Below are 27,171 nucleotides of genomic sequence, written 5' to 3' on the forward strand. Positions count from 1 at the left end.
AAAAATAAGTATGAGTTTTGTTTAAAAATACTCCTCCATAATTTTTAATTTTTATAGGTTAAAATTAAGGAATAAAAAATATAGAAGTGAGGGAGTAGTAAAGATGAATATTAATGTTGAGGATTAATGATACATTAATGTTTTATTTGGGAGTTATGAGGAAAAATAAATGAGTAATCAACCGGTTAGGAAGGAGAGGAATGAAATAGAAAATGAAGGAAATCCTCCCCTTATTTGGGGTATAAAATTTAAAAGAGGAAATGGTAAACTAATGAGAACGTAAGAATTTTTTATTTATTTTTTATTTTAAATGTAATTAACAATCAGATATGAACAATAATATATAATTATACAATATTACTAAAAATATTTAACTATTTTGACATTTTATCTCCAAAAAATCTCAATTGGAGGACCTTAATAATAGACACAAGTAAAGTTTTGGAAGGTAAGATTCCCCTCCCTTTCATCCAACTCTCAACCAACATGAAGACTTTCTAAAATTATCTTATTCCCTTTCCGTCCAAAACTCCTCAACAAAACCTAACAGAATGGATAGAATGGGGTGAAAGATAAAGATGGCATTAACTTCAATGCAAAAAGTAGAAGGTGAGTGGGAAATGGAAGGGACACTGCATTGTTGCTGTTGAAGTCTGTCGCACTAAAGTGGCGTGGGTTGGGAAATTCAGGGATCAAATGACATTCAAAGTCGGACATGAATGCTTAACAGACATGATTTTGACGTTTCAGATTCTGGTTGTCAGAAACGAACAACATAAATGTTACTCATATATACGGTGGCCGAAGAGATTGATGGCACATCTTCATCTTCTCTCTCACAACAAATTGGGTGATAGTATAAAAATGTAGTGTTGGAAAGTCCAACTATATTATTGGATTACCAACAAGTAATGTTTAATTCTTCATAGTATAAAAAAATTGAATGACAATATATTTTTTAATTCTTGTATGTTGTTGAGATACCATAATGCCAAAATGGTGGTCCATGAATTTCTTTAGAAAATGTCTTGTTTAATTTATGAGTTGGAATATGCTAGTACAGTACCAGATTTTATCTTAGATATTTAACTTTTGAAATCATAAAAGAACTTATTACTTAGATTTCCCATGAGTTGTATAAAAATCTTATGCACAAAAACAATTATATATAGAAATTTAAGAGATGAAAAGAAAAAAAAGTGTTTTCTCTCCTGAATCCACCAACAACCAAATCCATTTTGAATGCTACTTTTAAAGCCTAGCTCTACAGTCACTTTTTAAAAACAAAATCTTCAACCTCAATAAAACAGTGGATCTGGCAAAAACCCTTTCAGCAATTCAAATGAAGAATACTTAACGTAGTAAAATAGTTAATTGTCCTTAAAACTCAGGACATTGTTTAGTTTTCATGACACACTCAAATAAAAGTGAAATCCTAAGACATGATGAAGTATATATCCTTCATTTATTGAATAGTACTGACATCAAATGCTTCTCACAGACCTGAATATAATCAAATAACAACCATGCATCAAATAAACCATCCTACCTATGATCCTATAAAATAAATGTTACTCCATTAATATAGATCTTGCATCATTGATTTTTAATTTTAGAATTTGCCATTTTTTCTTCTCTGGGTGTAAGAAACGTTAAATCAAAATAAACAAATATTGTCTGTGGGATTATCATTATTAGCTGTTATTAATATAAAGGAAAAAAAGTTTATGTTCAAACATTTACGTACTTTCTTCATCTTAAGTTTGTTTGTTGCTGCTCTCCAACATTAGCCCAAAGTGAATATGAGGAAAATGTGCCCACTAAAAATGAAATAATTTCCATTTATTAGATTATATCAAGTGAGTATATATATTTATTTAGTAATATATACAATTATTTAATTTGATCCTTACGTTCTTTGCAGCAGTACTGAATGCTTGTCTGTGACTGATATCAGGACTATTGGTCTTTATCCTCTGAATCTCTTCTCTGCATATATATATATATGTTAATTACGGTCAATTAAACCAAATATATCTGTAACTAGTTACTTTATGAACTGATTATAAGCAGAAGGTACACGCTGCCTCTTATGGGGAGCTGAAAAGAGAGAATAACAACTCATATCACAGATTGTATAATATAAAATAATGTTAAGTCTTTAATTATAATAATTTTGAGAGAGGAGAGAGACATATATGTATACTCATGTTGGTTCACAACTCTTTCAGTAGTGATATGATTGGTGGGTGCACGCATTGCAATCCTGTTGTTGCATTTGGAAGTGGAGCCACTAGTGTCAATCCTATACTCTGGATGATTAAAGTGGTTTGGTTCCTGAAAATAAAAGAAAGCATATTTTACATGTTAGTCTCCTCCATAACAAAATATTAACATACTAACATTTACATATAAATAGGGAATAAAAACATCAATAATTGTGTCCATATAAACAAAGAGAATTGATTTTTCTCAAGATGGGTGAAGACTAGATTAATGGTTTTTTTATAGGCGGAAAAAAACAACTTTATAAAGGAGATAATAGAGGTACAAGTAATACAAAGAGGTTACAAGACATCAGAAAGCAACTTAGCTATGAACTCTTGGGACAAAAATAGGGCTGAAAGCTTTAAGTATCTAAAATCACTGAGCATGCAGGTGGAAACTTATCAAATGAATGAAGTACTTAAGATTTAGGGTTCAACACCAAGAAAACAATATTTTAAAAAAACATTATAGTTAATAATAGGTAAGGCCTTTTTGCAACTTTGCATAGTAGAAGACAAAGATCTACAAAAGAAATCATAAGAATCTAGCTATAAAACTTACTATCTATCAAATCAAGCCTCAAGTGGTTTCCCTTGAGGAGTTAGGACAGGTCCTGACGCCTCTTCTAAAAGTGCTAAAATGACAAAAGGGAAATAGGGCTCTGATTTATGGCGGCTACAGGTAGCTAGGGCTTCAGTACTCTCACGTAGAAATAACATGCATGCTTTTAAGTCTTGGGTTCGAGTCTTGTGGATAGAAAAATGTCTGCTAAGAGAGTTAGCTTTAGTGCAAGAATACCTGTGAGAAACAAAAAAAAAAAGATCCATTAAACATACCTGAGAGAGAAAAAAACTTTGATTTCCTCAAAAAAGAATAACTCCTCAGAAAGAAACCCTAGGATCCAGAAATCAAAGAGCTATATAGGCGACTGTTTATTTATTTATAGTTTGGTAAGTTCATTTATTAGTTTACCGCTCCTTAAAAAGGTTCATTCATTCAAATCACAATTAAGCTGAAAACTAATGAGTTGGTAATATAGTATTAGTATATATAGAGAACCTGAACATCTTGCCACGACAGGGACTGAAACGCAGCGACTGCATGGAACACTCAGCTGCACATTTCATCATAATATTTCAATCATTATTCTTATTCTACTATACATATAGTTAGATAACATAAGCCGAACAAAAAAATTTGATCAGAAACCGGGAAATTAAAACAGGAGAAGAAAAAAACCTAGATCATTTCATCATTTCATGCTAGGGATGATCTGTTCTCATGAAAGAATCGAAGAGATAGAGAAAATAGTATCAACATGAAAAGTGAGGTTCTGAGGGAAATCCCTGAGCTTCTAAATTTACTTGAAAAAGAAAAGAAAAAAAACTGAAATATTGAAAGCTGCAACGGTCCAGGGTTTCTTTCTTATCAATATATTTTTGAAGTCTTTTTGTTTTGCAGTTTTGCTATTGAGCCAAAGAACCAAACTTGTGGAAGTACATGGATAAGTAGATGAGTATGACTTTAGTGTTGTAGACTTTTAGTATAAGCTAGTTAAAGGTAATTTAGAGGAGTTTTCCTATCAAGACATGGTTTCATCATAAATAGTGCCTCTTTTGGCGTTTTCAAGAGGGACACCAATTCATATTTATCAAAATAGTTGAAGTTATAAGGCGGTTTGATGGTTAGTGTGAAATGTTTAAGTAATGGAGTGAAGGAGGTTACAGGTCCGAGTATTATTTACCACAAGTACTAACATACTAACATTTGCGTATCAATTTTATTTATTTATCAAAAGAGCCAGCTAGCACAGTGACCCAACTAGCACTACTGTGTGTGTGGCCTTGAGGGGAAGAAAGACCTTCAGGTTAAGGTTATGACTTTTCTAAGACTGCAAAAGAAGGTGAAAAAAGAAAAGATACATCATTGGAGACCTGACTGTGTAACATAAACACGGAAGCTAGCTAAGAAAGAGAGAATTAAGTTGAATGAAGTTTTTTTTGGGTATGTACTGTTTCAAAATAATACATCTACTGTTTCACTTTTCAGGATCTAGATGAATTCTTTTTCTTATATCTTGGGTATGTACAACAGTACATGAGGGAAAGAAACTAAACAAACAAAAGCAACTGCGAATTAGGTATGAATACAACTTTATTTATGTGACCCTTTTATGCAAAGTATAAATTTTTGTTATCTAGGTATAACTTGAAACAAGAATAAATTAGCATGCAAAAGATGAAAAGTAGATCTCTCTCACTAGATTAATTGTAAAGATAATTTCTTAAATGAAGGATATATACCGCAAAAACAATGTTGCAGAATTTGCAAGGGATGTAGCAGAGTTTCTCAGGCGCAACATCATCGTTGCAGCTAGACATGTCTCTCTCAAGGTTGAATCTAAAAGGTGAGATAAGAAGAGAAAGATAAAGAGATAGATAGATAGATAGGTATGGAGCTAATTAAAATATTCTCTCTTGCAATATATATATATATATATGGCCTTTTAATTTCTTATTGATTAGATACTATGTATATAGCAATATAACTCAATGGATGGTAACATTTTAGAAGGGCCTTGTATATATAGAAACATAGAGTGGAGAGGGTGAAAGAAAGAATTTGAAGAAGGGTTTGTTTGGAATCCAAAGAGAGAAAGGGAATTGAAGAGGATGAGGGGAAGAGAAAGTAGTTATAACTAGTAATATGCAAGGAAAGATAGGAGATGCATAACATGGTTCTCATGTTCCAAAAAAAATTATGTTTTCATGTCTCAAATAAATCACATTTCACAATACAAAAAAATTATTTTATGTTTTTATGATTTTTCATTTTAACTCGTGACACTTTTTAATTGGGTTACTACTCAAATATGACACCAAAAGTGAGACATGTGATCGTGACACAAAAAGGAAAAGGATAGTGACTTAGAGCATCAACGATGACAAAATATCTTCATTCTTATCTGGTCTCACACATTATTTTACAATTTATGACAACTTCTTATAAAATAAGAACAACATATACTTTTTTCTCAGTAATAAATGTCATTCTTAATCTTATTTGGGTCTCATAACATGTACATTTTCCCCACAATATTTATTTCTCTTATCTTTTTTCCTTGGTTAAGAACAACTAATAATTATTCTTATTTAAGAACAAAAGTTAGAAAATAAAAACTACATCATGGAGAACATAGTAAGAATGTTATTTCTTTAAGAACCATGCTAAGAACAACATGTTACCATTATAATTGAGGCAAACTAAATATAACTGACTAATAGTTTTTTAAAATAAATTTTTATAGCTATCGGTTTCTTTATAAAATTAAAATAATATTAACAACTATTTTTACAATTGTATCCCTACTAATTTTCATCCTATTACATAAGCAAAAATGTTATGCAATCCTTTTTACAAAAATTATTCTAACCCTCACACTTTTTATTTTTATTTCTATTTCTTTGTTTACAAGTGGGGGAACAGCCCAAGACACAACACAAACTCTTGTCCCAAAAGTTTAAGATCTGTTATGCCCTTAATTAATCCATCGATAGTAGACTATCAACCCAAATGTAAATAAATATATAAACAATAAATGGCATGGATGAATTAAAAAATTGAGTTCATCAGAAAAATGTACATAATTTTGATGTGCCACTTTGGGTGGTAAAAAGTTTTAATTTGGATGCCTTTCATTTTCTTCACATGACCTATTTTCATAGCTTTGGTTTCTATAAATCAATCATAAAACCTAGAAACAGTTACGTCAAGTTGAAAGTTGAAACCCTAAGAGCCATTAAAAATGCTTCAAATTTACATCACGATTTTTGATTTATTTTTATTCTCTTCTTTTTTTTTTAAAATAAATTATTTTTCTATTAATAAAAGTAAAAAGAACCTTGTGATTTAGACTTGCATTGTTTTCCCATGTTCAATGTTTTATTGGCGACATAAGGCTTTAAATCGAATAGTGCATAAGATGTATTTGTTTGAAGAAAAAAATCGTTGCATAGGTAAAATCAAAATTATTGAAGAAGACAAACAACATAAAGATACCCAAGAAAATGAGAAAGCCCCAGCATTATATTATTACTTCATAATTATTAGTAACTCTTCTTTTACGATCTTGCCATTTTAATTTTTAATAATGCATTCTTCCATTGCCCATTTAGCTTAGGTCCCTTTCTATGTCTGGTTTAATAAATACTACATCACTCACTTTCATTCATCACCCTCCTTTTTATATATTATTGAATAGATGCTTAATTCCTACATCTTTTTCATTATTATTTTTAAGTATTTTTCTCGTTTTTCTGTTTTGCTTAATGGAGGCTCACAAAAGACCGTAGGGGAAGAAAGGAATTACAAAAGAGGGATTGTAGAAGTTTGAGTTTAAACACTTTTACTGAGCAATGATCATATGTCTCAAAAAATTATCATCTTCTTATCAAAAATTAATCACATTCCACTAAGTAATATGAAAAAATTATTTCCTATATTTATAATTTTCCTTTTAATTTATTAAGTGTTATTTTTAATTAGATTGGTACATAAATCGGATATCAAAATGAGATAGAGGTTCTTTATTTCCTTAATAACATTCACATCAACAATAAAATAATAAAATATCGTAGAAATAATTTTTTATGAAGTAATCCTTCAAAACATCTTTCTTAACAACTTATATTATTATTTTTAATTAATTTACGCAAAATACATTAGCACATGTCCAAATATATCAATATCCTATAAGTATTCAATGAATCCAAGTAGGACATTCATTATCGTGAAAGTCTTCACAATAATATTACAAGTATAAAGAAGTGTGATACTTCATTCGGCTTTCAATTTAATATGGATTCACATTCTAAGTCCACAAATATATATTGTTTAGACAGAAGGATTTAAAGAATGAGAAATAATAATCTTCCTAAATTTTTTAGCCAAAAAATCCTTAAAGTATTAAATAGAGAAAGGATTGTAAACTTCTTATATATGAATACATCTTCTTTTCTCTCTAATACTTTATTTAGTAGGAGGAAGTTTTTTAGGTTAGAATATTTAGAGGATTTAAATCACAGTTAAATAATTATGATATGAGTTCCATTATTTTAAAAATTTATATTCATACATATTTATATGCAAAAAAAAAAATCATCCACAAAATAACCCTTTGACTATTCAAATCATAAGTGCAGAATTATTTTGAAATAAGTGGACAATTATTTTGAGCTAGATGGAGTAACTATTACGCATTATTCAAACTTAATAGTATTGAATATATGTTTTTCCTTATGTCATATCTCATATTAAATTTCAAAAAAATAATAATAGGAGTTTTAATTTCTTGGGATAGAGATCACTAATCCGGAATAATTTCTTACTGTTTAAAGTCAATCAAAATTTTACATTTTATTCATATAATAATATATGCGATAGAGAATAAGACAATGTTCGAAAAATGAGATCTCTATCCAATTTTCTGGCCTTAAGAATGAGGAGACATGAGAAAACAAAGACAATGATAAATGGGAGTATATAAGAAATGTTTGGTTTAAGGGGACAGGTGGCAGTAGGAAAGTGCGTTTGTGACGCATGCAAGTGCTCAACACAAAATTCGAGTTGGAAACTTTCTTCCAGATATAGCACCAATTAATTAATTATTTATTTATTTATTTATTCCAATTCAACTCCATTTCTCTTCCATTCTCTCTCTGCATAATTTAATTGCCTTTCACTGACTCTCTGAAAAACCAAACATCATAATCACATTTCACTCAAACAACAACAACACAGGTAAATCTTGTTTTTTATTGTTTTATTTTTCTCTTCGGTTTTGTGATACTATTGTTTTGGTTTTGTGCATTCAGAAAGTGAAAATGGCGAGTTCAGCGGAGAAGGTGGGTGGAGCTTCGAGTGCAGTGGAAGAAGCTGTTTCCATGGAACTTCCTGCTCCACCTGGTTGGAAGAAGAAGAAAAAGGTTCACTTCTATTTCCTCTTTAATTGATTGTTTATTGCTGAATTTTGATGTGGGTTTCGATTATTTTCATGATTGTTAATAAATGGCTAGAGTTAGATGCTGTGCTCATGGTACCTCACCTAGGGATTTTTCCCCCATTTATTTATTTCTTTGAATTGTCACGTGCTGAATACTTATGCTTCGAATTTCACATCATAGCTTTAGGCTTTTTGTGTTCTCAATTCACAAATTTATCTAGCTGCTGAGTGTTAACTGTTACTAGGTGTGTCGTATATTTTCATATAAGGAAATGGATTTTTGATGGATTCTTACTGTGTCTGATTTAATATTTTCATTAATCATTTTATATTTCCCAAAATTGGCCAATTTTGGAAGAGGGTGGCAGGGCGCAGCTTACGGTTTGAGCATTGTTTCGAAGGGAACTGCATTCAAATTTTATGTTTGGTGGGGCTAAGGATTGTTTTTTTTTTCTTTTTCTGTTTGTAGTTACCAGAAAGTATTGTTCTTTGCAACTAATAATTGTGACTGAAGAAGTTTGCAGCACATAGAGGACTTCTAATTTGTGCAAAACTTTCTCACTTTGATTTTCTAATTTTAAAAATTGGAACATGGGTAACATGTGATTGGACTTTATTGCTCCTGTTCTTTGTGTTTGTATCATTGACCTTACTTTGCCTTTGGACATGGAAACTCTTCCAAGCATGATTTTTTATGTGTATGGGATAAAATATCTAGAGTTGTTCTTATAAAAAATGATTTCTAGTGTTTTTGGTAGTACTTATTCGTTGATTCTAGGGATAAATTTATCGGGGCAATACTTCATAGTCCGAATGTTTACAGCCCACTTGCACATGTTTCTGGGTTGTCCATCAAAGAGGGACTCAAACCTTTATAACCAACTAGGAAACTTGGAATTCTTTCATCCAGACTGCCTATCTTTCCCATTCTAACATGTCAAAGTTGCCAAATTAATCCCCTTTTAAGAATATTAGACAATATATGAATATATGTCTTGCTTTTTGAAAATGATAGGAAACCACAGGTATTGAATAATTTCTGAGTAAAGAGACCATTCCACATTTTTGAATATATGTCTTGCTTATTTATTCGCTATAGGTTTAAAATAGTAAATGGTACATGTACAGTCCATATATGTGCAATTTTGTGTTTATTGGTCACAATATGAGCTTTAGATACTTGTCCTTGCATTTCCGACTCATTCACTTCATTCCATGGACATTCATCTTTCCCAAATATAGCCTGCATAGACGAATTAAAGAGGGAAAGAAGTCTTCTGACTAGACTAGGTTAATTTGGTGCCATGTTATTCTCTTCCTGAAGATTTTTTGTAAAACTGCTACATATATGGGTGAAAATGAACCTTCAAATCAAAAGTTTTTGTTGAAGCTATGTGAGATTGTGGAACTCACTACAATTCAAATCCTGAATCTTGTTGTAAATTTTAACCGTGTGAGCACCAAAAGGTGACACTGTAACTTAACTCTGATATGAAAGTAGTGTAGGAGATCATTTTTTACAGTTGGGATTACTTTAGAACTCAATAACTTAATCTTGTATACCTTACAACTGTTAAAATTATTGCATGTTGCACATATATGATTCATAAATCATATTTCCCTTGCAGTTCTTACCAAAAAAGTCTGGAACCCCCAAAAAAATTGAGATTGTGTTCACTGCACCAACAGGGGAGGAGATTAATAACAAGAAGCAACTGGATCAGTATCTGAGAGCACACCCTGGTGGCCCAGCTGTAACAGAATTTGATTGGGGCACAGGTGAAACCCCAAGAAGATCATCAAGAATCAGTGAGAAGGCAAAGGTGGCTCCTCCACCAGAAAGTGAGCCCCCAAAGAAACGTGGCAAAAAAGCATCGGCTTCAAAAAAGGAAGCTCCCCAGGAAGAAAAAGAGGAAACAAAAGAAGTGCAAATGGAAGAAGCTGATGAAACTAAGCATGATAAAGATGTAGAGGAGGAAAATAATGTTGTGAATGAAAACTATGATGTAAAGGGACCTGGCGATGCAGATTTGAGAGAATCCACTCATCCCGTAGAAGCTAAAGCTGGAGAAAACGACGATGTGCCTAATGATGAGGAAAAGGCTGTTGTGAAGGAAAACCAGGATGAAAAGAGAGCAGAGGATACAGATGTGAAACAATCCACCCACCTTGGAGAAGCTAAAGATGGAGAAAATGCTGCCATACTTAATGATGAGGAAAAATCTAACACTGCTGATGTAGAGCTACAATTCTCAAAAGAGAAAATTGATGACAAAGGAGTTGAGGGTTCTGAAGCTTTTCAGAATAAAGATGAAGAAAAGATTGGACAGCCACAGGAGGAGACAAAGAAAGATGGTGAACCTGGGGTTGAAGTGGAGGGAGTGAATGAAGAGGAACACAACCGAAGCAATCATGAGTCTGAAGGAAAGACCAAGGGAAAAGAAGCAACCAAAGTGATTGATGAAGAGCAGTATAAGGTTCATGATATAAACAAGACTTCTGAAACAGAGTTGACTGTGAATGGAAGTTGATCTGGTAAGGTCAAAGCCTTGAGAAAGGAATCTAATAAACTCTTGGCTTCTGTTCTCTAACTCTATCTGAGGATTACTGTAGTTTTTGTTGATGTCATTTATCTGCTTGTTCGTTGAAGCGATTATAGACCACTATAGAGTAGCCCTATAATGTACCATACTTCTATGTATTGGATAGGCATGTAGCTTCTGGTTCCCTTTGTAACATTATGTTGTAAGGTACTTGTAATGTGATATGAACCTGTAATCGTGTAAAGGTCATGATCCCCTATATTTAAATCTTATCCAGTCATACTTATGTTGTTTATTTACAGCAATTGGTCCTTGCATAAGCTCCATCTTACCATTTTATGCTGTATCTATATTTTTGTCCCATGACCAAAAAATAAGAGCCTTGGCTGCACTGAAAAGGAAAAAAAAGCAAAGAATGATTCATTCTTTTGACCAAAACTACAATTTTGTTACCCTGCAATAACCTCAAAGGCTTTCCATCTGCACTGTTTGGTGAAAATAATGATACATCTCCTTGAATTCTTAATGACATCAAAATTGAAATTTGGGTGACACTGTTCATACCCTATAGCTCAAACTACTTGAGCAACGAATGAGCCTGTTCTGTAGTGGTGCTAAATACATCTAAATAAGGGAATGCTCCAAGACACCAATAAGGTAACACTGAAGGGAAAATAAATGGACTTGTCTATGTTCATAAAAAAATGAAATAAAATGTGGTGTAGCTTCTATTCCCTCAAAGCCCTTTAAGCTGAGCAACCAGTCCTGTCAAGGAGATCCACTTCTCAAATGCACTGGCCGAAGACACAAATGCAACTTTCGATGACTCAACATCATTCTGTGCAACTACCAGAAAAGAAAAACCATGGATGAGAAGAAGCATGTCCTTAAACAACTAGATATTATGGAAACTTCTGAGAAGAGTCTATCTACAAGGTAGCAGAAAAGATGGTTTTCTACTTTTCTTTTCTAGGTGATGTCACACAATATCAACAGAATGACCATAAGTGGACAAAGATGTTTGATGCAGAAGCATATTTTCTGTCTTATTAAACATGCATCTTAGTTGCATGCAACAAACCTGATGAGATCAATGAGGCTAGTGAGGAATTGAATGCATCCACCTCAGTCTTTTCTTCAGGACTAGAGCTCAGCTGTTAAAACATTAACCAGAAACTGAGATATCGAAACCTTCACAACGAAAGTGTTCATGAAGAATTCAATCATTTAGGAAACCAAACTTACCTTAGCCAAAGCAGTAGTAGCTTTTTGGACCCAATCTGTATCAGTGCCTTTCCCAAAGACAGAACCAGCTTTAGGTAGATCATTGTTCTCAATTGCTTCACCAACTTTGCTCAGTTTGTACACCACATCCTGAAGATATCCTGCAAAAAAATTCACTTCTGAGCATCCAAGTCACTTCGAAAAAATTTCCTGACTGAATTCGAGAACTGCAAAACATGGCACCCTAAATTTTTTCTCTTCTAAGTTACAAAGTGGAAGCTTTATAGCACCGCGCCGCCCTTTTCTATTCTAAAGAGAAAAACTGGTTGTTTTTGGTTTCATGAGGGAAATGCAAGCAAAGAGCAAAATGAACTCAACCATGGTTGGTGTGAGAAAAATGAACTGAACCAGTGTCATCATTTCTAATCTTTATTCTATTACTTTATTCACTAAAGCTAGAACTACATACAAGTTACAAGCCTGATAGATGCAGAGACCCAATAAAACTTGCATCTGAAATGTTCTTTTAACTCTGATGGTAAAAAAAGTAACCATGCACAGCTCAATCTACAACACTAGGAATAGTGTCAAATATAAGTAACATGAAACTATTGTACATTTGAGATTCTTAAGAAGGAGCTGCTATATTCTTAAAGGAGACAATTAATTTCCTGAGTATGTTCAGATTCATCAAGCCAGTTGAAAATCTATTAACATTAGTGAATATGTGAAAGGTAACTAAATATCATATCTGAAACAATAAAACAAGCCAAGCTTTGCACTGTATGATACATTTTTGTTCATTTGATTGAAGCTCTCTACAATTAAGCTCAACTATTCCCTACTAGCCTCTTCAGGCCATCAAGTTTATCAATTAACTGATTTGTTTGGCATCCTAGTGAATCAAGTTAACAAGTTTAAGAAAGAAAAACAGCACGAAAATGATATTAACACACAGGAAAAACATAATATGACATAATAATATTAATGCACTTTATATTATATCTTTACCAAATCTTTAGGTAAAGATGTAAAATGACTTCCACATTAACACAATAATGTAGGGAAAAGCAAAAAAGGGTCATTTTGCAAGATTAGACCTGTTTCTTTGGTGGATGAACTTATCACACCTTGTCTTTCAAGTCTTTTCTTTCTATCCTTCTTTACTTTTTCTAAGAGTTCCACATCATCATCTGCTTCAAGGATTGCTGCATTAGCATCAAAGAATCCTTTACCAGACAATGAAAGCATAAAGCTAGTGAAAATGCTGATAGATAAGGCTCTTTTGGTCACACTTAGAGTATGTATTGCTGATTGATTAACTACTTTGGAAATAGTTAATTGTCTTTTAACACTGCATTTGATAGGGTAGTAAAAATATGTTGGTGTTGCTTTTGCTAATGACAAAGATGGTGAAGATGATGGTACAAGGAAATGGTTAGAAGTTGAGAGAAAATATGTTGCCATATTATATTTCCTGTTTCCTTTGTTTTGCTGTGTTTTGTTGGGCCTGAAAATTCAGAAGACAAGGCAATTTGTAACCTTTTGAGGATAAGGTTGGTGCTGCATTATGTAATATGATCCAGTCATTTTCTAGATCCTTTGACTTGCTTCTTCTAACTCCAATTCAGTGAAAGAATGCAAATTGACCATGGAAGTTTATACATAATCTTTGAAGTAGAAGGTTATGTATATTCTTTGAAAGATTATAAAAATTGCTAGATTCTATTAAAATATTCTCATTAATTTATATTGATATTTGAAACAATATTTTTGTGCAGAATACAAGAGAGAAAAAACATGGATAGCATATCTTATGTCTTATAATAAGTGCAATTTTATATACCATAAACTATGATTGATCATAAAAATACTTGGAAATTAAATTTTAACTTAAATATATTTTTTTCGACCAATCATAATGTCATGACACATAAAGTGATACTCATTATGTGAAACTAGATGTGCACCAAAAAAACATGAGATATAAAAGGTAAGTAATAAATAAGTTGGAAAAAATATAAAAAAACTCTTGGATTTCCAAAATATTAAAAAAATAGAATGAAGTAAAAAGAAAAAAAACATGATATATAATGGATGGAGTATATTATGTTAGAAAATGGTCTGTATCTTACAGTTAACCTTCTATTTTTGTCACTCTAACGGTGGTTAGTAAAACTTCCACCATTATCATGAGTTTTTATTTATTAAAAATACTTATTGAATATTTCTTTTTATATACTGTTTAAGATATAATAGATTAATGTGAGTATGTAGAGATATCAAAATATATTAATTTGAAGGTAAATAAATGTACCATATCAAACTTGTTATCAATCTTTGAGCCTAAATGGTACTTACTTAGCATATTTATGTTTTTAAACCAAACAGAAGCTCTAAAGGGAGGAACTATTGTTGATAAGATTATTATCCTTACTGATTAAGTGTTTAGGAACAGTGATGGGATATTTTCATGTAGCACAGTGCAAATATGTCAAAGTTTTTTCTTTTTCTTTTAAGCTTAACGATTACATTGATTATTGACAATTGGGTCTGTTCCTGTGCTCTAAAGTGCTTCAACTATGCTACCAATAACACAAAGCCTTGCTTTACACATCAATATTCTCCTTCAGATTTATTTGGAGATCTCAAATTCTTTTGGTTTCCCACATGTATCTTCGTATCAGAGGCAATCAATCCAAGCTGGAAACATCCACAGCTACGTATGACTAACTTTCTCAGCGAACATTTTTTCCATCTTGAATCCATGAAGTTGTTTAAGGGGAAATGGTGCTCACGTGAGTTTCTCTGTGTTAATTTCGGTCACATGGTTTTGTTTCTCTCTCACCGACTTAACTTCCTCAAGTTTGAGAGAATAATGTTGAGTTCATGAATGTTAAACTTATATTTAAATAAATTAGTATTCTCTTTTTCCAAAACTTTTCATGATTTAAAGTTATAAACAAATTTTAAGATATTTAAACATTGAATAGCATAATGAAATAGAAAATTATAAATGTAGGTTGAGTTTTTAAAAAGAGTTTTGGAAGTAGAAATAATATTAAAAAAGAGTATATTACTCCTCTCTATTATCGAAGAGATAAGTTTTTTAGTGTACTTTTAAGGATAAAAATGTAGTAACAATTAAAGTAAGGGATAAAAGTGTCATCGTCTTTTGGTTTTTTCATGTATTTTCCATTAACTAGTGATGATCCTCTCCGTTAATAGAGAGATAAATGTATATTTTTCACTTGTTTTTAATAGTAAAAGTGTAATTTCATTATAATCAAAATGACATATGTGTAATTGAAAATTGAATTTCTCTTTACTTTTTGAAGCACTTACCTTTTCACTAATGAAGAAGATCCTAACTCCGGTAATAAAGTAACAAGAGGAATCTCGCTCATTAAAAAATATGGGAAAAATCACACGTGTAAGTTTTAGATGGGAAAAGGAAAAGAGAACATGTAGAAGTGGGAAGAATCAGTATCCTATACATTTAATGCAGGTAACTTGTCTTTTTACACTTAGGATGGAGATAAAAATGTCACATTATTATGTGTAAAGATAACATTATCAAATTCTTGTGTTTATTTTTTTTATGTTGGTTGTGATGTACTTGTCTCTTTATTATTGGAATATCGAACAAAGTGAGAAAGAGCATTGACCAATAGAGTTAGCAGTAGAAGGCTACAGTGTCTTGTTCTCCAACTTCTCATTTGAATTCCTTCCCTTTCCCTTCTTCACTCTTCAATTTTGATCCACTTCATGGCCAATCCCATCACTTTTCTTCTCCTCTTTCTCTTCTTCTCTCCATTTGGTACTTCTTTCTCTTCCTTATTATATATATTAACCTATACTTATAATAACATTCATCATTCTCTTTCTTACCATTTTTCACATGGGTTTACTATTTCTTACATATATGATTATTATTACAGTTCTATCACTTTGCATTTATGATTATTGTTGTCTTTTCCTTTTTAGGGATTTTTAAAGTTTAGTTTTTTATACTGCCCTGTGCATCTATTTAGTACCAATTTTGTTCATTTTAGTTTGATTGATATAGCTTTTTTGTCCACAACTATATCATGTTATCACTCCTTCATGTTTGGTTTTCAGTAATCTTAAAGGTGCAAGCATTCACTGGAACCTATGGTGTAAATTATGGAAGGCTTGCAAATAACATCCCTTCACCTGATGAAGTTGTTACTCTTCTCAAAGCAGCAAAAGTAAGAAATGTTCGAATTTACGATGCAGATCATAGTGTTCTCAAGGCCTTCCGTGGAACCGGGCTTGAAATTGTAGTTGGACTCACTAATGGACAGTTGCAAGACATGAGTGCAAATGCAGACCATGCTTTGAACTGGGTGAAAGACAATGTGCAGTCATTTCTTCCGGCCACGCGAATTGTTGGAATCGCGGTTGGCAATGAAGTTTTGGGTGTGGAGGAACTTAGTTTGTGGGAAGCTCTTTTGGGTGCTGTTAAAAATATTTATAATGCTACCAAGAAACTTCATCTGGATGAGATGATTGAGATTTCTACTGCAAACTCATTTGCTGTTTTTGCGAATTCATACCCTCCCTCCTCTTGTAAGTTTAAGGATGATGTTAGTCAGTATATGAAGCCGCTATTGGAGTTCTTCTCACAAATCGGCTCTCCTTTTTGTTTGAATGCTTACCCTTTCCTAGCCTACATCAGTGATCCAGAAAATATTGAGTTAAATTATGCTCTTTTTAAACCAACAAAGGGGATTTATGATCCAAAGTTTCGCCTGCGTTATGATAACATGTTTGATGCTCAGGTTGATGCAGCTTATGCTGCTTTGGAGAATGCCGGGTTTGACAAAATGGAAGTCATTGTTACTGAGACAGGGTGGGCCTCTAATGGAGATCAAAATCAAGTTGGAGCAAATGTAAGTAATGCAAGGACATATAATTATAACCTGCGCAAAAGGCTTGCAAAGAAGAAAGGAACCCCACATAGGCCAAAAAATGTTGTGAAGGCTTACATTTTTGCAATTTTCAACGAGAATACAAAGCCCGGGGCGACCTCTGAGAGGAACTTTGGACTGTTCAAGGCTGATGGGAGTATATCATATGACATTGGGTTTAATGGACTTAATGCTGGTGATTCATCTCATTTGTCTCTCAAGGTACCATATTTTTCATTTGATGCTATATATTGTTTGTTTTAAAACTCATTTTGAGGTTGACACTTGACTAGCAGAACCAGAACCCATGCTCCATTCTATTTAAGTTTATAAATAGGTCCAAGCTATTTTCTTTTTCCTACATAATCTCATCTCTTTAGGAAATTTTGTTCTCTTGTAAAATAGTGTCGGCTCTAGAGATATCAAGCCGGCCTTAACATCATGATAATGGTTCTTGGTTGTGCAACCATGAATCATATCTGAACTCTGAAGTTTATTTAAAATGCTTTGGACTGGTTTGTAAGCTGCCCCTTTCTCTTTGATAATATCCGAACTTCCGATTATTTTGTAGATGCATTTCTGATTTCCCTAACTAAATTATATAACTCTCCCTTTTCACCTCCTTCCTTATAATTTGTATCTCGTTTCATCTCATGAAAGTGGTCAATCTAAATTTATGTGTACACTGTCAACAATGGTTTAAAAGCCTGAACTTCAAGAAATTAGGAATCCTTTATAGATGATCTTCATAGTTAAACTCACTGCTTCTTTGAACACCTGAGAATTCAATTGCTGAAAAAGGAGGTTGGAATCAACCTCATATTATGCAATTTCTAACAGCCTCTCTATATGGTGCTTAAATGTTGCTATTTGATTTTACTTCGCAGAATATAAAAAATCGAGGTTTGTCCCGGTCCTACGCCATGGTATGCTCTCTATCTGCTTTGATACTGCTGATATTCTGGAGTTAGTGATATCTAATGACATCAACTGCCATTGCGAACCAGTTCCCCGGAAAGAAGGGGAATGCTTGGACTCGATTCTTGTCTCATTGTGTAGATCAAAATTATACCATTGGTTGTCATATTTCATAAAAGCAATATCTAGCAATGCTGATGGTTTTATCCATATTCAGCAATTATTCCTCCTTGTAAGGCACTGTCTCATTCTTCACTAAGAAGCTTAGTTTTGGTACTTGGGTTTTAGTAATTGATTTCAGAGTAAACAAGTACCAATAGTAATCATATTAAAACAGTGCATAAAGGTTAAATTTTGTCATCACATTAGTCCTTCCAATATTTTGATCAATTTATCATTGAAAGCTTAACTGTGTTCTTTCCCTGAATTAATTGGATGAGTCCTTGTGAGGTGCATCAAAAAGTGGAAGATCACACACAAAAATCAGGACTGCAGAATTGGTTAATCAAAAGAGCCCCATGGTCAAATATAGGCAAATTCATGAGTGTCTATTATGTTAATCAATATTTTTCTTTTACCTCTTATTTTCATTGCATATTCGCATGCAAGTGTATGGTATCTATTAAGTATTTTATTGACTACTAATTATTTTAACAAATTTAAATATTCAATATGAAATTAATAACATCATAGCGGCAGAATCCATAAGAATACACTTATATTTATAAGGATTATATTGAGGCAAGTCACCAAATGTTTATTTTCATTAATCATCGCCAAAGATCATAATAAATTATTTCCATCCCTACCAATTATTAATTAAAAACGTTAAAGACTATTAAAAAAATCATTCAAGTCAAATAAAACATGCGATAATTTATATTCTATATATTTTTAGGTTGGTACTGATTTGAAATTGATTAGGAATGTTTATATGTGAGTATGGCTAATGATGTTAAGATTGTCATCTTTTAAAAAGAATCTTCAAAGATACAACATAGCATTATCACATAAATTATAACCAAAGATATCTTTGAAGATTAATGATCCTTATGAAAGGGTTAACATGTCCTCTATATATATATATTCAACACAAAGAGAGAAACCACTTGCAACCCATTCTCTTCTCAATAAGAAAATATGGTTCAAATAAGGAATGTGTCAATTATTGTGGTAATCATTGCAGTTGCAGTGTTACTACAGAGCACAAAAGCTGAAGAATACATAGTAGGAGGTGACATAGGTTGGACTAGTTTTCCTCCTGGTGGTGCTTCTTTCTATTCCAAATGGGCTTCAAATTTTACATTCAAACTAAACGACATTCTAGGTGAATTTCTACACACAATGAACAACCTTAATATTACTTTCTTATAATACTATAATGTTCTCAACATAGAACATTGGTTAGAGCTATATATTTTAATATGGTTATATATTTATTTATTTCATTTGTATAAGTTATATATGTTTGTGAAATGTGATGGTGCTTTGCTTTTGCAGTGTTCAACTTCGAATCTGGAAAACACAGTGTGGCCATAACTACAAAGAGTAAATACAAAAAATGTGACATGAGTAAAACTACACCATTCTTGGCAACAGGACCAGCTAGGGTAACCCTAGACCACAAAGGAAAGTTCTATTTTGCATGCACTTTCACAAGCCATTGCAGAAGTGGTCAAAAGCTAAAAGTTAAAGTAGTAACTCACTCTTCTCCTATTTCTTCTCCATCATCACCAAAAGCTCCTCCAGAAGAAGTTTATTGTCCTCCACTTCCATCTGGGTTAGTCCCTATTCCACCTTCCAATGAAGGAACTCCATCATCATCATCATCATCTTCGACTGTGCCCGGAGTTATTGCTCCTCCTCCTCCTCCACAAACGGGTTCAGCTATGACTCTACCTGTTACTTTCTCTCTTCTACTCATCAACATTGCGTTCCATGTTTTGCTTCAGTTTTGAAACAGCTTTTACTTATTATTGTTGGTTTTAGTGGGTGATAAAAGTAATAATTAAATATGGGAGGAAATTGTCTTAGATAAAGAAGTGATATATTTGATCGATCAAATAGTTGGAAGAGGATTTTGGTGGGTCAAAGGGCCTAGATTTTTGTATATAGTAGCACCATTTACTACCCCATATATTATATTTAACCTCACAAGTCCTATTTATATGATTATTTTTACCATCTAAAGAATCTCATAAAGCTTTTAAACAATACATTATATCTATCATAATATATAATTTGTCTAGAACTCTCTAAACACAAGCTAAATGTTATGTATTGACATATTCTTACCCTCTACAAAGTTGTGGCACATTTCAACAATTATTAATCATTGTAAGGAGTGAGAGTCCCATTGCATGTAAAAGATTTTTGATATTGTGCTTTAATTAGAATTTATTTAGAACCATCAATTTTATATTTGAGATATGTAATACTAATGAGATCATATATCTTAGGACAAATGATTTTTGTTTATGTAATGCACTTACTTACTTTTAGGGTTTGTTTGGGAGTTGAATTTTGGAGCGTAATGAAAGGAAAGAGAAGGCTTAGGAGTCATATCACAAATGTATTTTATAGCTCTCAAATCTTTTTTTCTCCTCTAAAATCAAACTCTTTAAACTAACCCTTAAGTTTAAAAAAACTAAACTGCAAAACATAGCTTGTCATCTATGCTAAATTTCATATTTTTTTTAATGAGTTCAACTATAAGGGTGCAACTAACTTGCGAACTGCAAGTTAGTTTGCATCCAAGCGAATTATTTGGACAACCATTGGATAGAACATTAATCTAAGTCGTTAAATTTGTTACCGGATATTTATTGTATGTAAAAGTCAGTATGGTACAAGATGACTTCAATATAATATAAAAGTCGTTTTCGTCCAAAACGACTTCTAACCTTTAATGAAGTCGTTTTCGTCCAAAACGACTTCTAACCTTTAATGAAGTCGTTTTGGAACAGTGTGACACAAAAGTCGTTATCACATGAAACAACTTCGTTCTTGAAGTCGTTATTAGCCAAGACGACTTTAATAAATAATAAAAATACTTTGTAGCTCATCTTGTAAAATGCAACTTTATTGTTATGGGAACCTGGGTTTGACTCCCTCCTTCGTTATTTTTTCATATTTTTCAATTGGGTTAATATGATATATTCAATTGTAAGTCAAATAAAACAAAGTAGATTGTACATTATTTGGTAGATGGTAGTTGAAATTTCTAGGAGGAGGTGGTTCCAGCCATTCCCCCTTCAAAGTACATATTTTTAATTTACTAATAGTAACTATGATTTTTGAAAAATGAAAAAATAAAAAATGTGAAGAAGGAGTTGAACCCAAATTCACCATGATAGTTAAGTTGTACTTTACCAAATGGGCTACAAGGAATATATTATTCCTGAAGTCGTTTTGGTTGATAACAACTTTCCTGAAGTCGTTTTCACTTATACCAACTTCTATACTGAAGTCTTTTTCTCTCGTACTGACTTCTATACTGAAGTTGTATAATGTCACCACGACTTCTAAAAGATATACAAAACAATAACTGATAACCAAATTTTTCCATCCAACAACTATAAAACAATTCGCTTATAAACGAACTAATATGCTGTTCACATATTTGCCTTTATAAATATCAGACATTTTTTTCAACCACCAAATAGGCCTTATTTTAAAAATTCACAAAACCTCCTTCTAAGCTTAACTTAAAAGTTGAAACTTGGAGCCCCATTTGGACTTTGGAGTCTAGCTCTAGTTATTGACTCATGGAAGTTTAATGCAAAGAATGAGCAAAAAAATTAGGTGAGATAGTTAAGTTATTGACTTATAAAACGTTTAATTAGCTGCACCTAAAGTAGCCTTCACAAATGTAGGTTAGCTAATATGATATGACCCTGCATGTCTTTTCTGTAAAAAATTGATTTGTTTAAAGTTATTTGACATTATCAAGAAAGTTCTAATCAACTTTTCCAACTTTATTCTCACCCTTTATCATCTCATTCATAAATCATAACTGAATTAATGGTTAGATTAGTTTGGATTGACCAAAACTGTCAAAACGGCCGGTTATAAAAGTATTGAAATATTAGAAGATATTTCCACGGCCTTTGGTTAATGTCACTGGTATATAACTTTAACATAAAAGGTCAAATATTGTAGTTTGTTCATTAACCTTAATATGTCTACTACCAAGACGTTTAATACTGTAATGTCCTCGTTAGATTGTCAAGATGACCAAAAGGTCAAAAATTCAATTTCTATGAACGATATTTATTGGGAGAGACAACAACACATGTGAAGTGTATTTACGATTCCTCGTATTAATTGTACTCTCCTCATACATACATTATTATTTGAAGTTGTAAAACATATTTACCAACAGTATCTATGATCAATCCTTTAACCCATAACCACTCTTAACACATAATCTATTTCTGGTGTTAGATTACGAAAATTATGTATCCAAAGAAAATTATGCATTAAGATATTCTTTAAAAGAAATCAGCAATATCCATCTATGCAATTTTATATTTAAGATCCATAAAGTTGGTTTTATCAGAACATTTTTTGTAACAGGGGTTTCAATGGATAGTGTGCATATCTTGTAAGTTGGTGCTACCATTGTAGTAAATGTGCCACAAGCATTAAAGGCTGATTATGAAGAATGCTTCATGAAGCAAATCAGGCTAGTTCTGACATATTTTTGCTATGCATCAAACCTTAATCAGAGAGGTTTCTCAGGGATTTATCATATGATTTCTTTTAGAAACTCCATTTTAAAAGTTAAGAATTCGCTTTTGATCTTTTGAACCAAGCAGAAATTAAACAAGCAAGCTAAGATCTTATATACAGTTCTCATTTGCAGCAATGCAATTACCAAACTCAATCCCAGCTTCTAGAATTTCTCACAAGCAGAGCTACACATTAAGAGAGAATCTACAAAAGAGGATTCACCAACATTTTCGATTATCTGCTGATGCATATATGATACAACAGGAAAGACTATCTACGAACCTGGCCTTTGGGTTCTATCCGTAAACGGAATGGATGGGACCCCTAGATACCGGCAAAATTGCCCATCCTCCTCACTGTTACCTACAGGTGCTTTGCGCTTCCGCAAAGTTGCCTCTAAGTTCTGATCTTCATCCTCTGCATTATATTTAGTATAATTGGTGGAGTCAACGGCACCATACCCTGTCTCTCTAGGGTTAAAACAGAACTCTTTATTTTTCTGCATAGATAGATGACTAAACTTTCTGGCTCCCCAAGAAGTTCCTAATCCAACGTCTTCCATTTCATATGCCGGACTACCTTTTCTGCTCATGTCTGGATGCAAAGATTGACCTAACCTCAGAGATAAATCACATTCCTTATCTGGAGGCTCCTGATGAGTGCCAAAAGCAGCTTCCTTTGCAATTCTGTTTGGAACATGTTGGAATCTACCATAGGGGAAGTTATCGATTCGACCAATTCCAGATGCCCCAGGGACTGGAGTCATTACTGGCCTGCCAACAAAGATTGTGTCGGAACATGTGGTATCTATGTCGGTCGTTCTTAATTGAGACTCCTTAGCTTCATTACCATAGTACAAGGGGTAAACTGAACTCATGTTTATTGATGATTTGGTTTCTATTCTCGATGGCTGCCGGTGTGGACCAGAAGAGAAACTGTCTGAGAAGGGGTAGTTACAGGAACCCACCATTCTACTATTTTGGTGGACATGCTGGTCAGAATCTGATACAGGGATTCCCGACACAGCAGAAGTTGTGACTTTTGTTGTATAGTTTATAGGATTGCCCCCAACAGGTTTAGGAGGCCCAGATGGAGGAGGAGGAGGAGGTTGTTGAGATCTCGGGGCAAGGTAAGTCCTGGGATTATTATGTCGATCGCTTCTCGAAGTCCTTACAGGTTTGCAGCCCAGGTTAAGTGCAGCTGATCAGCACAAGTACCATACATAAAAACCAAAAACAAAAGCACACATCACTAGCAGCTCAAAATTACTAATCATCACTCAACAATACTCAACATTCTACATTCACATTCCCAAATCACACAAATTAACACATCAAGATTAAATTTTGACACAAACCCATTGCAGTGGATCTGAGAAAATGAGAGTACCTTCAACACATGGAGGTAAAAGGTCTCCAGTTTCTGTGGTCTCGTCCCTCCTTATGATTGTGTTAATGGCATCATTGAGACGTTCCCAGAGTGTGTCAACATTAAGATACTCTCCCTAAGCAACAAAACAATTATAAAAAAGTATATTAGTAGTTTATACAAAAAGAGTTAAAGATCTAAGAACCCACATTTCTACAAGCAATTCTGAAACATATAAACCTCAGAATTTGCTTTGGAGTACATAATTTCTTCGGCTTTAAGAACAACCACTGGTAGCTTCTCTTGCCATTCCTTGTTTTTCTTAGTAGCAGGACTATGAGCATCATTCACAACCCTAATCAAACAATGGTGAGCAATAAAGTCATGAACAGAATGCACAAGCATAAGTAAAGAGAAAAAACGAAGACAAAAAAACAAGAAGACCCAGAACCTGAAAATCTGTTGAATGATGGAACCTCTCAAGGGTTGGTGGCGCTCGCTGTGCCAAGCTCTCCTCACACACTCGTAAGGGCGTGGCCCTGGCCGTGGCATCTTCAAACAACAACAAAGGACAAGGAACACAAGAACAATATAGGAAGAAGAAGAAGAAGAAGAAGAAGAAAAAGGAAATGGAAACAAATAATTGAGAATGCTGAGTCTATGTGTTGGGTCGATAGAAGCTTACATACAATACTATGCACAAACAGTGGCAGCAGAAGTGGTCTTTTCTCTCTCTACATAAGATTTTGTTGTGTTTTTTTATGGGTCAGTTTACTACTTTACTTACTACTTGCTCCTTTTCCCTTTGCCATTTTTCTCATTTCATTTCCCCAATTTTGTAATGGGTCTGTTTTGTTTGAAAGGGTACCTTTCTCATGCTTTTGTCTTCCCCAATAATTTAGTCAGTGAATTTACTTACCCTACTCACATCACCGGACTATCTTTCTTTTTTTTTTGTGATGATAAGAGTTCGATTTCTGAAAATAACAGTTATTGAAAGAAACACTCACACAAAAGAGTTCCTTAGACATAAAGTGAAGGTGGCAACACCCAAAAAATACTATTTGTTTGTTATTTGATGGAACTATTTGCATTTGTTTGTTTAATCTTTTTTGTTGTTGTTGAGAGAGGGTTGAAGAGGGTGGGGTCTGGGTCACACCTCTCTTTAGGAAAAGGAGTGTGGGAGGGTTAAGTTACTATCAAAGAGTACCTGCATAATAAAGTCCATTAAAAATTCTCCCCCTCCCAATGCCACTACTACATAACCCCTTATATTTAATATTGGGTTGGTTGGTTATGTGCATTATCTATCCAACTTCAACACTGTAAGCAAAATGACAAAAATCCCATGTAATATCAACTTCACTATAAAGTAGTGTGTGTGTGTAAGTGTGACCATAGAGAATCAAGTTAATGAATCCACTGTTACCTTATGTACCAAAAAATATAAGTCTAGTGTTCCCTGTCCTCAGATATTTTTTTCATTTACATTTTACTCCAGAGAAATTCTTTTCACCGTGGGGTTAAATTTTGCTTCATGATCAAGGTCTTGATGAAATTCATATCTATGTCCTATTTGACCATGGAGGGATTAACAATGTTTCTGCATAATGACAATTCACTATCCTTATTTACCAATTTATCAATAATTGAAGTTATAATAATTAAGATATATAGTTTTTTTTCACCAACATATTTTTAGAGATTAATACCTTTTAAAATAATGGATTACAACTCAAATGGTAGAACGGATATACTTATGAATCTTTTGTTTTTTCAACTACTTTTATCTTTCTATTATTGAAGATGATCTTTACTCTTGGCACATAAGATCTTACAATCCTCTTTGTCTTGCTCCAGACCCAACCACAAGATGTCGTGACCTGACACAAGCCATCACCAAAGGAGGCATTTCATGGTTACTCAATGAAAAACATTACAGTAAGTGTTTATTTCTTAACTTGTGATTCTTCGTTATCAATAGGTTCATGACATTTCTTTATGGCTGCCCTTATTTGACAAAATTTTGTCACGTGTCATATTCAAATTCAAATTCACTTGGACTACAATCACGTGTTAATCTAGGACTATACAATAATTCATCGTAAATATAAGGTCTTTTACATGTTCAAAACAACCTTTTTGACACAATGCATGTTTGGCTGGGATGTTTCTTCTTATATGTTTTTTGTAAACTAAGTTTGTTCCACTAACAACCACAATTTATGAGGGGGAAAACTTATAGACCAAGAAATAGAAAGAAAAAAAAAGTAACACGATCAAGTTCAATTAATTCAAATATTTTTTCAATTTTACAATCCCAGAGTTATAATTTGAGGAACAATTAATGGTAATATAAAAACACAATGTACTAAACACATGCAAAAGTTAACCTATACGGGGCCTTCCTCACTCCTTCATGTCACGTCCACTATCGACAACTGTGGCACAAAGCCAAACTCCTTTTTTCAGTTTTCACGTAGAATGGGATCACCTGTCCCACTTTTGTTGTCTCATATACCAAGTCAATTAAAAAATGACAAATAATTAAAAATAATAGTAATAAAAACATAAAATATATTTTTTATATTATATGGATGAATGTAATTAGTCTAGTACAAGGAGACATAAACTTTTTGGGAGAGGTGATTCATCCCATTTCCAACTTCCATCTTTTTTCCTTTTGGTACACTAGTACTTCCCATGCCTAATATTTTCAAAATTAACATATTCTTTGTTCCAGATCAATCACATATTGCATACGAATAAAAAAATTAAAAATTAAAAATTAAAAGTAACATTTTAATTGGTTTGGGATATAAAATATGGAATGAAACATCGTTCGGAATAGGTAAGACTTCTCTTCATTAATGGAGAGACAAGTAGTATTTTATAGTTTACTTTTAAGGTCAAAATTGTAACTTCAATAAAAATTAAAGGTCATAAATGTCATTGTCTTTTAGTTTTTTAGTATATTTTTCCACAACTTACCTCTCCACCATTAATAGAGAGGAGTCTAACTAGTTCTAAAACATGTCATCTCTATCTTCACATTTATGTCTTCTTTCAGCTTGGTACTTTAGATTCTTTAACACTTTCATGTAGGTATTTCATTATATACTATTACTCCACAAATATTAAATAAAAATACATGGAAAAGCTATGCCTATGTGAATAATGA

General features: G+C 32.8%; 5 protein-coding genes and 1 pseudogene across 7 annotated transcripts; 3 read left to right on the forward strand and 3 right to left on the reverse strand.

Annotated features, from left to right (window-relative positions):
* LOC109342129 lies at positions 1,480-4,696 on the reverse strand (annotated as a pseudogene).
* LOC109345658 (methyl-CpG-binding domain-containing protein 11-like) lies at positions 7,949-11,094 on the forward strand. 3 transcript variants are annotated; one of them, XM_019584793.1, is made up of 3 exons: positions 7,949-8,067; positions 8,146-8,252; positions 9,898-11,094. In XM_019584793.1, the coding sequence occupies exons 2-3, from the start codon at positions 8,151-8,153 to the stop codon at positions 10,798-10,800; spliced, it is 1,005 nt and encodes a 334-aa protein (XP_019440338.1). In that variant the 5' UTR covers positions 7,949-8,067; positions 8,146-8,150; the 3' UTR covers positions 10,801-11,094. The 3 variants fall into 3 exon arrangements, with proteins under 3 accessions (XP_019440338.1, XP_019440346.1, XP_019440354.1); XM_019584801.1 differs by having other exon boundaries at positions 7,957-8,067; positions 8,142-8,252; XM_019584809.1 differs by lacking the exon at positions 7,949-8,067 and having other exon boundaries at positions 8,081-8,247; positions 9,896-11,094.
* LOC109345676 (thylakoid lumenal 16.5 kDa protein, chloroplastic-like) lies at positions 11,273-13,592 on the reverse strand. Its single transcript, XM_019584821.1, has 4 exons — positions 13,137-13,592; positions 12,058-12,197; positions 11,894-11,966; positions 11,273-11,658 (listed from the first exon to the last, which is right to left on the reverse strand). The coding sequence occupies exons 1-4, from the start codon at positions 13,501-13,503 to the stop codon at positions 11,549-11,551; spliced, it is 690 nt and encodes a 229-aa protein (XP_019440366.1). The 5' UTR covers positions 13,504-13,592; the 3' UTR covers positions 11,273-11,548.
* On the forward strand, positions 15,759-18,143 carry LOC109345649 (glucan endo-1,3-beta-glucosidase 11-like). The gene is made up of 3 exons (XM_019584780.1): positions 15,759-15,856; positions 16,159-17,192; positions 17,858-18,143. Exons 1-3 carry the CDS (start codon positions 15,805-15,807, stop codon positions 17,939-17,941), a joined length of 1,170 nt encoding a protein of 389 aa, XP_019440325.1. The 5' UTR covers positions 15,759-15,804; the 3' UTR covers positions 17,942-18,143.
* LOC109345683 (cucumber peeling cupredoxin-like) lies at positions 19,023-19,860 on the forward strand. The gene is made up of 2 exons (XM_019584834.1): positions 19,023-19,215; positions 19,389-19,860. The coding sequence occupies exons 1-2, from the start codon at positions 19,029-19,031 to the stop codon at positions 19,844-19,846; spliced, it is 645 nt and encodes a 214-aa protein (XP_019440379.1). The 5' UTR covers positions 19,023-19,028; the 3' UTR covers positions 19,847-19,860.
* Positions 22,712-24,816, reverse strand: LOC109345641. Its single transcript, XM_019584767.1, has 4 exons — positions 24,442-24,816; positions 24,231-24,345; positions 24,012-24,126; positions 22,712-23,822 (listed from the first exon to the last, which is right to left on the reverse strand). Exons 1-4 carry the CDS (start codon positions 24,540-24,542, stop codon positions 22,897-22,899), a joined length of 1,257 nt encoding a protein of 418 aa, XP_019440312.1. The 5' UTR covers positions 24,543-24,816; the 3' UTR covers positions 22,712-22,896.

The sequence above is a fragment of the Lupinus angustifolius genome, chromosome LG01 (genome assembly GCF_001865875.1).
Source record: "Lupinus angustifolius cultivar Tanjil chromosome LG01, LupAngTanjil_v1.0, whole genome shotgun sequence".
In the NCBI taxonomy this organism is placed as follows: domain Eukaryota; kingdom Viridiplantae; phylum Streptophyta; class Magnoliopsida; order Fabales; family Fabaceae; genus Lupinus; species Lupinus angustifolius.